The sequence below is a fragment of the Varanus komodoensis genome, unplaced genomic scaffold (genome assembly GCF_004798865.1).
Source record: "Varanus komodoensis strain SLA01 unplaced genomic scaffold, ASM479886v1 scaffold42, whole genome shotgun sequence".
Taxonomy (NCBI): domain Eukaryota; kingdom Metazoa; phylum Chordata; class Lepidosauria; order Squamata; family Varanidae; genus Varanus; species Varanus komodoensis.
In genome coordinates, this window is record NW_025335972.1 from 3,859,476 (window position 1) to 3,873,366 (window position 13,891).

Here is a 13,891-nt window from a genome sequence, read left to right on the forward strand (position 1 = left end):
GCAGGGGTTTGGGGGCGGGGTGGAGTGAGTGGAAGGAGGGGTAGAGGCAGTCTGTAAGAGACAAAGAAATGCTCTTGGTACAAGCCAATAGTAGAAGGGGAGAGCACAAAATGGTCAGTGGGCAGTGATTACTGCTGAATGAGTTGGGCAGGTTCCATACACTTTGTAGCGAGAAGTAGAAAGAGGGTAGCTGTGTTGCCTAAGGGATGGAGATGTGAAGAAATATGGCATCTGAGGGGACACCGGATATTTGGGATTCCCCAGTGTGAGACTGGAGGGAGTGGTCCACTCTCCGAGCTGGGAAACCTAACCCTCACCACAATAAGAATCTAGGCAGCTGCATGGGGACCTTGCTTTTTCTAACCTTAACCCAAACCTGGCCTTTAACCATAACCCTAAAAGAGGCATCAAATTCCCAACCTTCAAGACTGAATTCCAACATGAAAGAATTTTCCAAATTTTTCTGAGCAGCTAATTTTTTTGACCTGTTCCAAACGTGACCCAGTCCCCAGAACCCTAAGAGGGAACCTAATTTTTTTTTAAACCAAACAGGGTCTTAGCTCTAATCTGAATAAACGGTGGAAAATGGATGTTTCAGGAATGTATTCCAAAATGTCAGCTTACTCATTCTTACAATCATAATAAGGAAGCTGCAAGTACTGAATACTTCACATGAACCCTGTTTGTTCGTTCGGTCATTTGTTCATTCTTAACAATAACCCTAACCCGAACCTTAACCCTAATCCTAATATCAGGCTGAAATTGCCATGCCTCGCAATAGAATTCCAATGAGCCACCTTGCTGAAGGTTTTTCTGCTCAGTTCATTTTTATCTGTGCAACATAAGCATGTTGCAAGCTGAAAGTACAGCGGGTAGAAACTGATTGTGCTAACTGTAAGCATATCTGGATGAAATACCCATGAATCACCACAGAAGTCAAATAATCCAGCTTTCTGGATTTTTTTCTGCAAAGCTCATTCTGTATGCCCGTTCTAAGAACATTGCATGTCCTAAATCATTCTTGTGGAACCAGGTTTTTATAACCCTAAGAAGGTAAACATGTTGCAAGCCCAGATACAGCCGGCATAACCTGGTTTGTCTAATCCTAGTCCTAAAACAAGCTTCAACCCTAATATTAATATTGGGGTGAAAGGCTCATGCTTCAGCATGAAATGAAGGTCCACCTTGTAGGAGGTTTTTCCACACAACCAATTTTTTTCCAGCCAAGGGAAGCACGTCACAGGCCCAAATTGCAGCAGGTAGAACCTGGCTTTTCTAACACTAACCCTAACCTGGGCCTCATCCCTCATCCCTAACACTAACCCTAATATAAGGCTGAAAGGCTGATGCCTCAGCATAAATTGGAAAGTCCCCCTTGTAGAAGGTTTTTCTGCACAGCTCATTTGCTTCAGAGGGAGTGGGCAAGGTAGGGATGACCCAAGAGGAGAAAATGGCCAGCACCCCATTCTGCACAGAGAGTGGGCTGGTGGTTGGATCTTGCTTCTGGGCTTGAGACATTCCTGAAGTCTGTGTGTCCTTTTGTATTCCTCCAGTGTGATAAACTAAGAGTATAGGAAGAGTCCTGCTGGATTGGAAGAGAGGTCCGACTAGTTCATCATGGGTCTACTAAATACCTGGGGCCGCACAAGGGCAATAGCTCCCGTCTGCTGTCGCTCCCTGGAAATGTTATTAGTATGACCACTGTGATGGAAGCATCTGCGACATCTGCTTCTACCATTAATGCTTTTAGACAATGACATTTTTACATTCTGTTATGGTCCATGGCCACTGTGGAATTGAAATGGAAATGGGTGGTTTAGTGGTTTATGAGATATCCTAATAGCTGGAGGAAGTTCTATGAAGCAGCTGTTCAAACCTGTTAAAAATATGGGGCTCCTTTACACCTGAGACATTTCCAGACTGAGAGATTCTAAGAGCTGTTCTTCTTGTTTCCACAGGATACCATGAGTTTGGCAGGGCATGGGAACATAACCAGAAGCTGCAGAGATGACTTGAGCAGCTTCTTCCAAGAGCAAATATGGCCCATTTTATTGCTGCAATTCCTTCTGGCCATCGTTGGGAATGGCTTTGCTATCTACCGCTTCTTGACTTACAAGCAGAAGTGGAACATCAACATGGTCTATTCCTTCAACTTGGCTGTCAGTGACCTGCTTTATGCGTTCTCCCTGCTCCCCATAATACTTTACTACTTTCCACCCAAGGACTGGATATATGGCCATGCTCTTTGCTCACTGGACCGTTTCTTCTTCTTCTGCAATCTTTATGGTAGTACCTTTTTCATTGCATGCATCAGCCTGAATCGCTGGGTTGCGATTGTCCACCCCATCTTCGCCCACGGCCGCATGAAGTCCTACCACGCTAAGCTCCTCAGTGGAGCAGTATGGTTGCTGGTTGCGGCCATTTCCACGCCTGTCCTCAGTTTTTCCACACTGAACTATGTCTCTGAATACAACATAACACAGTGCTTAGGAAGTGCCTCTTCTGAGCAGCTGCCAAAATACTGGCCTTACAGCTTGTTCCTGCTGGCCTTTGGATTTGGTCTGCCCTTTGTCCTCACCAGCATCTCCTGTGGAGGCATCATTTATACAATTCATCATAATCACAACGTCACGGCAATGAACAAGTGCAAAGTGAAAGCGCTTGTTTCCGTGGTCGTCATCCTCTACATCATTTTCTACCTACCCTTTCATATCCTACAAAATCTGTACCTCAGTCACCGCATGAGGACGAAAGAGGACTGTGGAGCGCTTATACCCACATCCTTCCAGGTAGCCAAGATTTTGGTCCACTTTCATATTTGCATCCACCCCTTGGTCTACACTTCCCAAGCCAACAGCATGCAGAAATATTTCAGCAGATGTTTTCAGCGGTGGAACAATGTGCCTGGGGAAGGGAACAATGTGGAACTGAGGCTGCAAGACCGGCTCCCTTCTTAAGGCCCCTAGGACCAGGGATGATGGCACCCTTTGCTGCTAGCAGGCCTAGGGGTGTTTACTGACAGACCCTTCACGACCATGTGGTGAAGCTTCTCGAGGGGCTGCAGCTTAGTGCTGGAGGGGCTGCTAAGCATGCTGGTCTCAGGTTCACTCCCTCCCATCTTCAGGTGTGTGTGTTGGGGGAGCGGGGAATTCAGAGAGAACCCTGTCCAGGACCTGGAGAGCAGGTCAGTGTGGACAGTACTGGGCCAGATGGACCACAGGTCTGAGAGATCAGTTACAGAGGCAGTTATCTTCTTTTTGAAGGGTTGTTCAGTTCAAGATAAACTGTAAGAACGTGAGCTTGAAGTCATTCATCAATGACAGTTCACCCCTGGACTACAGGTACCCAGAGGTCACCTGGACACACTTTTCCCCATCATCAGATGTCTTGTATTGTTGTTTAAATGAGAGTATTTATTTCTAAATATGCAGCTGTACATGTAACTCCATATGCAAATTTTATGCATAAAAGAGCTTCAGTTCTCCATTATCAACTGCCAGTTTGATTTTTTTTAAAAGCCTCTGGCCTCTGTTCATGTGTTACTTTCATGTAGTTGAGCTGCTGTTCCACAGAACTTGCAGGATACCTGCAAGAATTGTACATTCCATTGAAGGTATTTCAGGCAAATCTGCAGACAACCCCTAGGAGGTTCCTCTAACTGCTACCCAAGATATACAAAGCAGGCAATCCTGGGCACTGCCTTGTTCTAGGGTTGCCTTTGCTAGGTCCTGTGGGTAGGTCTGCTGGTCAGTTTTAGAACTTGACCTTCAAAAACTCCCTGGTCTGCAATGGAGGGAGGAAGATTGTATTTGCATATGTGGGCTCATCAGGCAGCAGGTCATCAGCTTCATCCCTGCATCACCGTTTTGCACCAGGCTCTGCCCTTTTCAACCATCAGGTTGCCCTTGTCCCTGCTGCAGTAGATCATTCTCTGGGTGTCAAGAATTAAGCAACAGGCTGAATGCACAAGACCAGGTGTGCTCCATGTGAGGATGGCCAGGTGTTCCCTTTTCTAGAGCTCAGTCCACTGTTTGAAAAGGTGCCAGAGGACTGTCCTCCATTATGAAGGTGTCCTCTGTTTGAAGAGCAATCCACTCCAAATTAATAATTAATGCTTATTTTGTTTGGTCAGTTTCTTGTTCTTTGGTATTTTATAGTTATAAACTGGCAGAGGACATTTTCAAGTTCAGTGATTTAAAAAGCTAAGCCAGTAAGCTACAAATTCTGTTGCTGATTCCCATCTTCAACAAAAGATCAGAGATTCAAGAATGAAATTGCCACACTAGAATTTGAATCAGCACATTTGATTCTGTTCATTTAAGCCTTAAGTGTTTCTCCCCTACAATGGGTGTTAAACTAGCACAGCAAAGCTACCAATTGTTGGGATATTACATTGCGTTTATATCCCACTGTTTTGACTCTTGAGAAAAACCCAAGGTGGCTTCCAGAGCTCTATTTTATCCTCACAAAAGCAACCTTGTGAGATAGGTTGGGCTGAGAATGGGTGATTGGCCCAAAGTCACCCAGTGAGCTCCATGCCCAAGTGTGCACTAGGGCCTTGATTTCCCAGGCCCCAGTCCAGCACTCCGAGCACCAGACCTCACCGTCTCTCACCAGTTAGTTATAGTTATTGCCAGCAACTCTTGTTAAGCATAGTTACTGCACTTAACTTGCACTTAGGATGAGCTTTGCACTGAAGTAGTACAGATGGCCCTGGTGTGCAGAATGGGCCTTTCACCCCACTGCTTAGAATACTCTCCCTGTGCACACTGTAGCCCTTTGTTTATGGGCATGTGTGTATCTGCTGATTCACACCAGATCGTGCTACAATAAATGTTGACATTCAAGACCACACAATGCTTTGTTTGGTTTGTTGTACTAGGCAAAAACCAGTTTTGCTTTAGAAAGAATTGCAGGCTTGGAAGTGACTTGAACCTCTATTTGTTACCTGAAACCCAACTGCCTCCAACCACAAGTGATCCTTCTCCACTTGTGGAGCAAAAGGAAAGAGTGACCTTTCTCAGGATATCCTTCTCTACAGTGAACGAATGTGGATTCCAGCACCTGCGACTGTCCATGGATGCAAATGAGCTGGAAAAGGCAGGAGACCAGAGCCATTGGGCACTTGTTCTTGCTTAACAGCATCTATCTAGTCCCACCTTCACTGTTCTGATTCCAACAGTGAGAATGCATAGAAAGATGGGTCAACAATCTGCCAGAGGAGCAGATGCTCTGTCTTTTGCCTGGCATAGCTGCAGAAGATGGAATAAATCACCCTACACTGGTACTGCAGAGAACAAGAATCAGTAGAAACAAGCATCAAGTCACCATACCCACAACGGAACAAGTAGCTAACTAAGCAGCAGCAATTTTAAGGCTTGCTTTTTGTTTTAAAGAGGCTAATAAAAAGCAACAAGTTTTACAGAATACCTTCTCACTATATTTCTTCCTTTTCTCCAGGCTAGACCAATGAAATGGATCAATGCTAGTCTAAAGGGGTGGGTTCTCCTTTACACCTGAGGGCACCAACATTGGAAATTAAAGCCAACACCTCTGCCAAAAAGGTGGCAGACCTGGACTTCCAAAGCAGGAAGAAAGAAGACCATTTGGTAAAAGGAAGTGGAACATCTTTAAGTTCAGTCTGGGTAGCTCTGCCAGGAACAAGGCTGTTTTGATTATGTGAGAGAGACATATCACATAGTCACAGGAGAGACTGGAATGAAACTTTATTTGAGAATAGTCCAGTTAGGAACAGAACCAGGCAATTTCCAAAGACAAATGCTGGGCAGCTAGTCTCAGTTGGTGGAGGGTCTGCAGGAGGGAGAAAGAAAGAAGCCATTAATATCTTAACAGGCAGATAGAACTAGTAACCTTCCAGTGGGTAAATGTTTGATAGCTAATACAGACATGGAAGTTTAAAAATAAAACTGTTTCTAGGCCTCATGGTTTGTGGAAGAAACCTGAACTTATATAGGTAGCTTCTGTCTAAGACTTGGAAACTGGATTTAACTGAGATTGCCCCCGTAAGTCATTATGTGACTTTTGCTGTTCAACACTGTAAATACTGCTGATGCCATGCTGATGATTTGCCTAGAATTCAAAACTCAGCCGCAGGCTGTCCAAAGCTGAAGCAACACCAAGCTTCACAATGCTTGCAGCATCCTCTGTTGTTAGAGGCAGTGAGAGAGAACTCTGGGGTTGCAGAGCCTGATTCTTCCACCGTAAGAGGATCCACTGTGGGGCCTTACAAGAGGCACCCCCCCATATCTCTTCTTATAGTGCTAAATTGTGGAGCACAACCTTGAGGCCCGCTTTTTGCTAAAGAGATGGCTCTACCACTTCAGTCAACAGGGTTCCAGTCTAGCCTCTTTCCCTCAAACACTACAAATGTGTGAGGGAAGGGCTTTTTTCAGAAGATCATTCATCATGTAAAGCCAGACCTTTGACTTGCTGGTACAACCCAGATGTAGGTTTACATCCCATCTGAGTATGGGCCAGAAACTGAAATTCAAACTAATAGCAGAATTTGACATTTTAAGTGAGGGAATTCTGAACCTCGTGATGAGGGATACAGAGCTGACATGGTCATAGTCTGTGTGGCATAGGACCACAGGCATCTCATGCTCTGCATGGGGATAACTGCAGAAATCTAATAATCTGCCTTTGCATACACGTAAAAGACATGGGTTTCTTCCAAAAACATTCCAAACTGGAAACAGTGCATCTGTTGCCAGAAGCATCAGAGCCCTACTTACTTGGCCCATTCCACGTTTAGGATCAGGTGATCGTAGCCAAAGCCAGACACCCCTGCAATGGCCCTGGCAGCATCTTCCCGGCGGTGGAAGCTGATGAAGGCAAACCCCTGAAGGGAAGCAATGGTAAGCAGAACTAGGTCTTGTGGCATGGCACTTTCCCCAGCCAGCACCCACCCACCCTGATCATCAGTCCCCTTCCTCACCTTGGACTGGCCAGTGGTTTTGTCCTTGGCCAAGTAGATTCGGGATATGGACCCGAAAGGACGGAAGAGCTCCTGCAAGTCAGTCTCTCGGGTGTCCTCAGACAGATTGGTGACACGAATGGTGGCATTATCATCAGCTAATGATGTGGATGGAAAGGCAGAAAGAGGACTGTTGGACCCGGGTTGCAAGGACAGGTCAGCCAGGACATCTTTCAAGCAGTGCGAGACTGGTAAGGCACCCAAAGCCACACTGGTGCCATTAGCTCCTGCTCTGCCTGCACACAGGAAATCCCGACCCAGCTGTGCCATGCAGGCCACCTACCTCTGCGGTTAGGCTGCATGGATTCCCCTCTGCGGCTGGCTCCATCTCTCAAGCTGGGTGGAACGTATTTCCCGGTCTTGCTCTGCTGGGCTTGAACAGGTTCTGGTTCTGCAGAAGAAGGCTCTGTTTTAGTGGAGGTACAACTATCCCCTTCCCCAAACATGGGATGAAGAAACCCATGCGCAAGGTACGGTGCTGGGCATCTCCAGATCTCCAGGCCTCACCTCCAGGCAATTTGTCCTTCTCGCCAGTGGAGAGCCCCAGCTGTTCGGCCAGCTCCTTCTGCATGGGCCCCAGCGTGTCCTTGTAAGGGCAGCGTGTGGTCCAGTGGTCCCCCTTGCAGATCCGGCACGACACAATCTTCTGACCTTTCAACTTGTTCATGGGGTCCTCCTCCTCTGGGCAGTTCAAATCCTGGCAAAGGGGGCGACACAGTGTATGGTTTAAACAGGCACCTGTTTGTGCAGCATCCAGCCATGTTGCCCCAGTCAAACCTCTGATCAGCATATCTTAAGGTGGGCCTGACTGTGAAGAGGCGCCAGCAGAAGGTCAAGCAGCAGTGGGCCTCTGCACCACAGAGCAAAAAGGGAGGTATCAGTCTTGGACTGACCCACCTGGCCAGCTTTAGACCTTCTTATTATCCCCAGTACGTCCCACTTTCTGTACATTGCTGCTCACCTCTTTGCTGGTGATGAATGTCATGAAGACATCGTCGCTCACAGTGGTGGTGGCTACATTTGGGCCAGGAGCATCAAACTCTGAGTTGCCAAATTTCTTCCAGTTCTGAGGAAAAGAATTAAACAAATCTTTTGACCGCACTTATGTCCCTGAAAAGTCCAGGGGAAAGGTACTGTAGCTTAGGAGTCTGATGGCCCAGAACCAGTTAAGTGATTTTGGGCCACAAACTCAAAGTAAATGTCAAACAACTGCTCAGGGCCAACTCCAGAGGGTGGTAAGGATGGGCTTCTGTCAAGGCTCTAAAACCAGCAGAGGGCACAGCAACCTGACTGTGCTTCCATTTTCGCTTCATACAGGACCCAAGATTAGATGCAGGCAAAGAGATTTTTCAGTTTGTATGTTCTCCCCCTTTCAGGTTAGCTCCTCCCCTTCCCCCCCAAAATATGCCATGCCTAAGGGCCCCCAAAATGCTGGGAGCCAGCATTGCAGCTGCCTCTAAATGGTTTGTGTGTGAACAAAGCGGGAATACTGGTTAGCACCTGCCTCTTCTTCACACCCACAGCCACAACAAAGAGACAGGCAGCTGTGAGGAACACATGCCCATTATCATCTTCACTCAAAACCAGAGCCTGGCTTCCATGGTACAGGACAGAAGGCTGGTTTCACAAAGCATTTCAAGGAAGAGGGATGCTGAAGCAGTGTACTTGCAAACAGCACAACGGATAGGAATCTTCTCTTCAGTGGGTGCTGGCAAGAGCAGGGATAACATCCTAATCTTCAGCCAAGCCAGAACACATTTTATCATGGCTGGAATCTTAGCCTGAGCTCCAAGGGTCTATGCTTTCCTGGCTTCAGAGAGCTCTGGTCCTCGTACCATTAGGTCAGATTTGAAGAGGGTGGTAAAAACAGTAGAAAGGATGCCTGCATGCCTAGGGGGTGAGGAAAAAGACCCAAGGAGAGAACCTTCACCCTCAAGCGACACCCCTTGCCCAGATGACTCACCTTTCGCCTTGCCACAGCCTTGGAGGCCTTCCGAGTCTCAATTCGAAAGGTTCGGATAATCTGCCGAAGGACAACCACATATCACACTGTGCTCAGGGAGGAATTAACAGAAAAGGAAATCGGGATTCCCCACAGATGACAGCCATAATTCTGCATGTAGCTATGGCTTGTTTTTGAGTGTGCAGCTGCTGCGCTCAAGTCAGGGCCAACCTCTACACAAGGCCCCCCCCAGCTCCCTGTCTGTTTGTGTATCCACACTAGGGAAGATCAGAGGAAAAGGCCCAGCAGGATCATCACCTTCAGACCAGGACACAGTTCTGTCATGGAAAGCTCATTCTGTCCCACCACAGTCCAACGACAGGGTGCCCGTGGAGCCAAACTTCTCTCCCAATGCAAAGGTAGGGCCTGCTCTCTCACAGCACCACAGTAAAACAGGGGGCTGACATGGAGTCACCCTGACAATTGTGGGTGGGGGTGAGCAGAAGGGGAGACATGGCTGGGCCACAGACCACCACTCACCTTGACTTTGCGGCCATCCTCCTCTTCTCTGTACTCAGTCACTGTTTTAATATTCCCATTCACAATCTCTTTGGGAGATGGTAGGGGTCCTGCAAAAGAAGGAAGGGATACTCTGGAGAGCTGCATCTTCCAAACACCCAGCACCCGGCTCCTTTCTGAAAAATGCACCCAGCATTTACCTCCTTTTACAAGCTCTGGCTCGATGGTTACACTTGCGCTCCCGCCTCCAGTTTCACCTCCGCTCCCGCTCAGCACCCCACTCAGAGGGATGTCCTTGAGCAGATCACTGGTGATGCACTTATCTGTGTTGAGGAAGCACCGGGTCATTAGCTGCAGCATCCCCACAAAGGAGACCAGCACCTTCCACAACTACAAACTCAGACGGGGAATTGACTGTCAGTTTGGAAGTGAAACAGGGTCAACCAATAACAAGCTGCGCAACTGAGAGATTCCCTAGGTACACAGAAGTTCATTAAAACCTGGGATCTTCCTGGATCTGTGTTTAGCATGAAGAGAGATGGATGTGCAGGTTGACTTATCTCACTATCTTCTACACCAGGGGTCCTCAAACTTTTTCCACAGGGGACCAGTTGACAGGTGCCAGCAGGGCATGTGGGCCGCCAAGGCGGTGCTGGTGGGGAGGTGCGTGCCAGTGAAGAGGTGGGGCGTATGCACATGTGCACATGAGGCAAGGCGGGGGGGGCGCGGGGGGGGTGAGGCGCCAGCTTGCTTGCAAGGAGATCGTTTTCTCCGAGCGAGTCCAAAATGACCTCCTTGTGAGCAAGCCACACACGTGCATGGCAAGCAGAAAACCTCTGGGGTGGGCTGGTTAAATCGGCATGGCGGGCCAGATCCAGCCCACGGGCCTTAGTTTGAGGACCCATGTTCTACATTTACACCGAGTGATAAAAGATAGGAGCTTCTGCTTTATGGCCACTGTGTGTGCATAGGCACACTTGCACTATCAGTGCTGATGGCAGAGAGAAGCACACAGCAGCCCAGTCACAATGAAGAGAGGCCCAGTATTGGCTGGATTTGCATGTCATGACGAGCAACCCTGTGTGGTTTCTCTGGGGCAGTTTCTTTTCCCTGGGTATGCCTGACAAGTGGTCATGTGATTTCTTTGCTAGCATGTTTTCTACCCTCCTTGCTCAGTCATCCCACTGTTGGCACATATGCCATCAGCCACTGTGCCTGAAATTCAGTCCCATACTGAATAGCTGGAACAGCTGCTGCTCTTTCCAGGGGACTCTGGTAGCTGCACCGGGACTATGGAAACCACAATGCCGGATCTGGATTTCTAAAATCCAAATGTATTGTGCTGAAATACGACAGGGTAAGAAAGAGGTAACAGACCTTTCAAGGCAGAAAACCACATAATTGTCATGCCTTGCAAACCTGCCCCTTAAGTCTGTACACCACTGCTAGCTGATGTGGATACAATTAAACATTTTTCTCCAGGCTCCTGCTTACAATACAGATAATTTTTATTTTCTTTAACACCTCTGTAAAGTTATTTCCATGGTTAAAAAAACCCCCATCACAGAAAGCTATGGCTGGGTGAGTTGGGCAGAATAATTCAGACTATGGGTGAACTGTGATTTGAACCATGAAATCCCAAGTCCAAATCCAGCACCATTCACTGGACCTGCTGCTTCTCAGCCTGGCTCCCAGGAAAGAAAATATTGTTGTCCAAGTAGCACACCCTGTCATACAGCCACCTCTTAAAACTTTTACTTCAAATTCCTTTTTTGGAATTTCACTTTCAACACTTCATTTGGGTCAGATTGCTTTGACAAAGCGGACTGCACTGTTATTTCCCAGAGTGCAGCAGGAGCAATTAGGAGACAAGGCTGGGCAACATGAGGGTGCGATTCAATTGTAGGGCAGCACTTGAATGGCCCATAAACTTGCCTGAAAACAGTGAGAGAGGATAGGCCAGGAGGAGCTGGGGCAGTTTCCAATACCAGATCCTAGCTGGGGATGTGACATGTGACTGTAGGTTTCTATCTGCTACAGCAGAGAGCAGTGGAGTCTTGCAGTGGACCAGAACCTCTGGCATAAGGGCTGGCCAAAACGGTTTTGTCACTGATGTTCCTTCATACAAAAATGAGGCCTCTAAGAGACATTCATGCTGAGGGAGTTTTCTTGACATTGTTGTTGGCCAAGGTCTGAGGAGCATCACAAAAAGTGCCCTCTAGAGAGTTTCTGCAAGGCAAGATGCACTGCAGATGGGGTAGAAGCCCCAGAGGTTTGCTACTATTTTTGGTTTGGTGTACATCTAATTCAGTGACATGTGAAATGTCTTACCATCATCTCCTTCCTCTTCCACTTGATCTGCCCAACTGGGCTTGGAGCTAAAACAGAGATAAACACATTGAGTCGAGGGTCTGATCTCAGCTGTCTTAAACATATTATGTGTCCACCCTGGAGCCTCTAATCCCAGTAGCTGATCTTCCCACATCCAGTACCTACCTACCTTTTATCAGCCCATTACCCTCACCTCTGCATTTTACATTCTCCATTCCAATTCATTTTACATTCTCCATCCCCCTCAAAATACATATTTGTGCCTTCAAAATAATAAACAAAGAAAGAACACTCCATAATGGTAACTCCACCCCTGAATTCTTTTTCAAGTATGCTGCCATTAACACTTCCCTTTTGGTCAGTAGCTGCTCTTTTCTAACCCTCCTGCTCCCTCCTCATACCAAAGGGAAACAGTCCACCTGTCAGCTGGCACTGGCTCATAAGACCAAGGTTCTCACAAATGTTTAGTTTTTCCCTCTGTGGCAGAACAGACAGAGTCAGGAGAAAATAATGCCAGGATGGATAGAGCACCCCATGGGCTTTATGAGGTCTGTGCGCCAGAGGTTCCCCATCCCTCTAACCTTTCAAGCCAAAGACCTGGGACTTCAGCCACTAAAAGACTCAGACTTTCCTTCCTACCACACTGAACTTATCCCAAGTATGTTCCTGTTCTCCATACTCCCAAAGTTTGCTCACTCTGTCAGCTTATCTCCTCCTTAAGGTATCCTCCCTCTCACTCTCCATGTCCCTAAGCGAGTTGCCAGTCTGATCACCCCTTCCCTTTTGTAGATTTCTAGGGAGGAGGTGGGGAGAGACACACTGGACCAACTGAAAAGGCTGACATATCATAAAGAAGATAAAGGAGAGACCCCACCAGGAAAGATGGCAGCTAAGCTAAAGGCCTCATCTTCCTTCTCACTCCACCCACACAGAACCATTCACAAAGCACCTGCTCCCACAACCTCCAACCTAAGTGTCCTCTGCAGACCAAAAGTTTCACCTCCCATTCCAACAGCACCATCACACCTTCCAAAGCTCTCCTGTCCTGCCCAAATATTTAATATTCTCTAAATATCTAGTTCACACTGAGATAGTAGAACGGTGGCTGGGCTGTACAACCTTGGGCTATGGGGGGGGGTGCGATGCAACTGAAAGCTTTTCTATGCTCCATACAAAGCCATCTTTGCATGAAAACCAAGGAGGGAAACTTTTCCCATGACTCTTAACATCTAATCCTGGTTTTCGTGTTTGCTCGTTTGTTGTTGTGCTGGCACAGGGACCCCCCCCCCCCCATTTGCCAGATGATACAGCTCAAACACATGTTTACCACCTCCAAGTGAGAACAAGGCTACGCCCTTTGGTCTGCTTGCATAAGGCTGAGTGATGGCCCTCGGGCAGCGAGGCTTACCTTCCCCATCACGAACTAGAATTCCTCCGCTGCACGCATCGACTCGCGCACAGGGAGAGGGCTGTATCATACGCAGACCCATTGAAACAGATGCAAGTTATTAGATTTCTATCCGCTTTTTTCTTACAATTAACGCAAAGCAGTTTACATCATTCTCCTGCTGCTGCTGCTCTCAATCTTATCCCCACAATAACAACCCTGTGAGGTGGGTTGCGCTGAGTCTGTGACTGGCCCAAAGTCACCCAGTTGGCTCCATGGCCGAGCGGGGACTAGAACGCAGATCGTCCGAGTCACAGTCCCATGCTCTTAACCATCACACGTGAGTCCACATGGTTTCACTAGGTCTACTTTTGGGCATGCCCAAGTCTGAACGTGCAAGCACACACTCGTATCTCCTCTTCCGCCAGCCACCCCGACAACCCCCCGGTTTCCCCCGTTTCGCCCAGCTGGCATCGGCGAATCCCTCCCGCCTCCAACAGCGCCTTCCCGGCCTTCCCTCCCACCTTGACCCCCCTCTTCTCACTCATAATCGCCGGTCGGCATCGCTCCCCGCAGAAGGGGCAAACTGCGCGAGCGGACAAATGCAGGCCTCAAATGGAGGCAGGAAGCAGCAAGAGTCCAAGGCCCATGGAGTGTGAGTCAGCCAGAAACTTCCGAGAGCGCTAAGCATCTTGGGAGGTGTAGTTGTTCAGCC

The 13,891-nt window shown here is 47.9% G+C and overlaps 2 protein-coding genes across 2 annotated transcripts; one reads left to right on the forward strand and one right to left on the reverse strand.

Moving 5' to 3' along the window:
- Window positions 1–1,964: 1,964 nt before the first annotated feature.
- Window positions 1,965–2,957, forward strand: LOC123029963 (P2Y purinoceptor 11-like). Its single transcript, XM_044443432.1, has one exon. It carries the CDS (start codon window positions 1,965–1,967, stop codon window positions 2,955–2,957), a length of 993 nt encoding a protein of 330 aa, XP_044299367.1.
- Window positions 2,958–5,709: 2,752 nt separating this feature from the next.
- EIF3G (eukaryotic translation initiation factor 3 subunit G) lies at window positions 5,710–13,855 on the reverse strand. The gene is made up of 11 exons (XM_044443513.1): window positions 13,721–13,855; window positions 11,790–11,836; window positions 9,659–9,781; window positions 9,480–9,568; window positions 8,961–9,020; window positions 7,959–8,063; window positions 7,505–7,694; window positions 7,281–7,388; window positions 6,959–7,095; window positions 6,756–6,862; window positions 5,710–5,811 (listed from the first exon to the last, which is right to left on the reverse strand). The coding sequence occupies exons 1-11, from the start codon at window positions 13,738–13,740 to the stop codon at window positions 5,796–5,798; spliced, it is 1,002 nt and encodes a 333-aa protein (XP_044299448.1). The 5' UTR covers window positions 13,741–13,855; the 3' UTR covers window positions 5,710–5,795.
- Window positions 13,856–13,891: the final 36 nt, after the last annotated feature.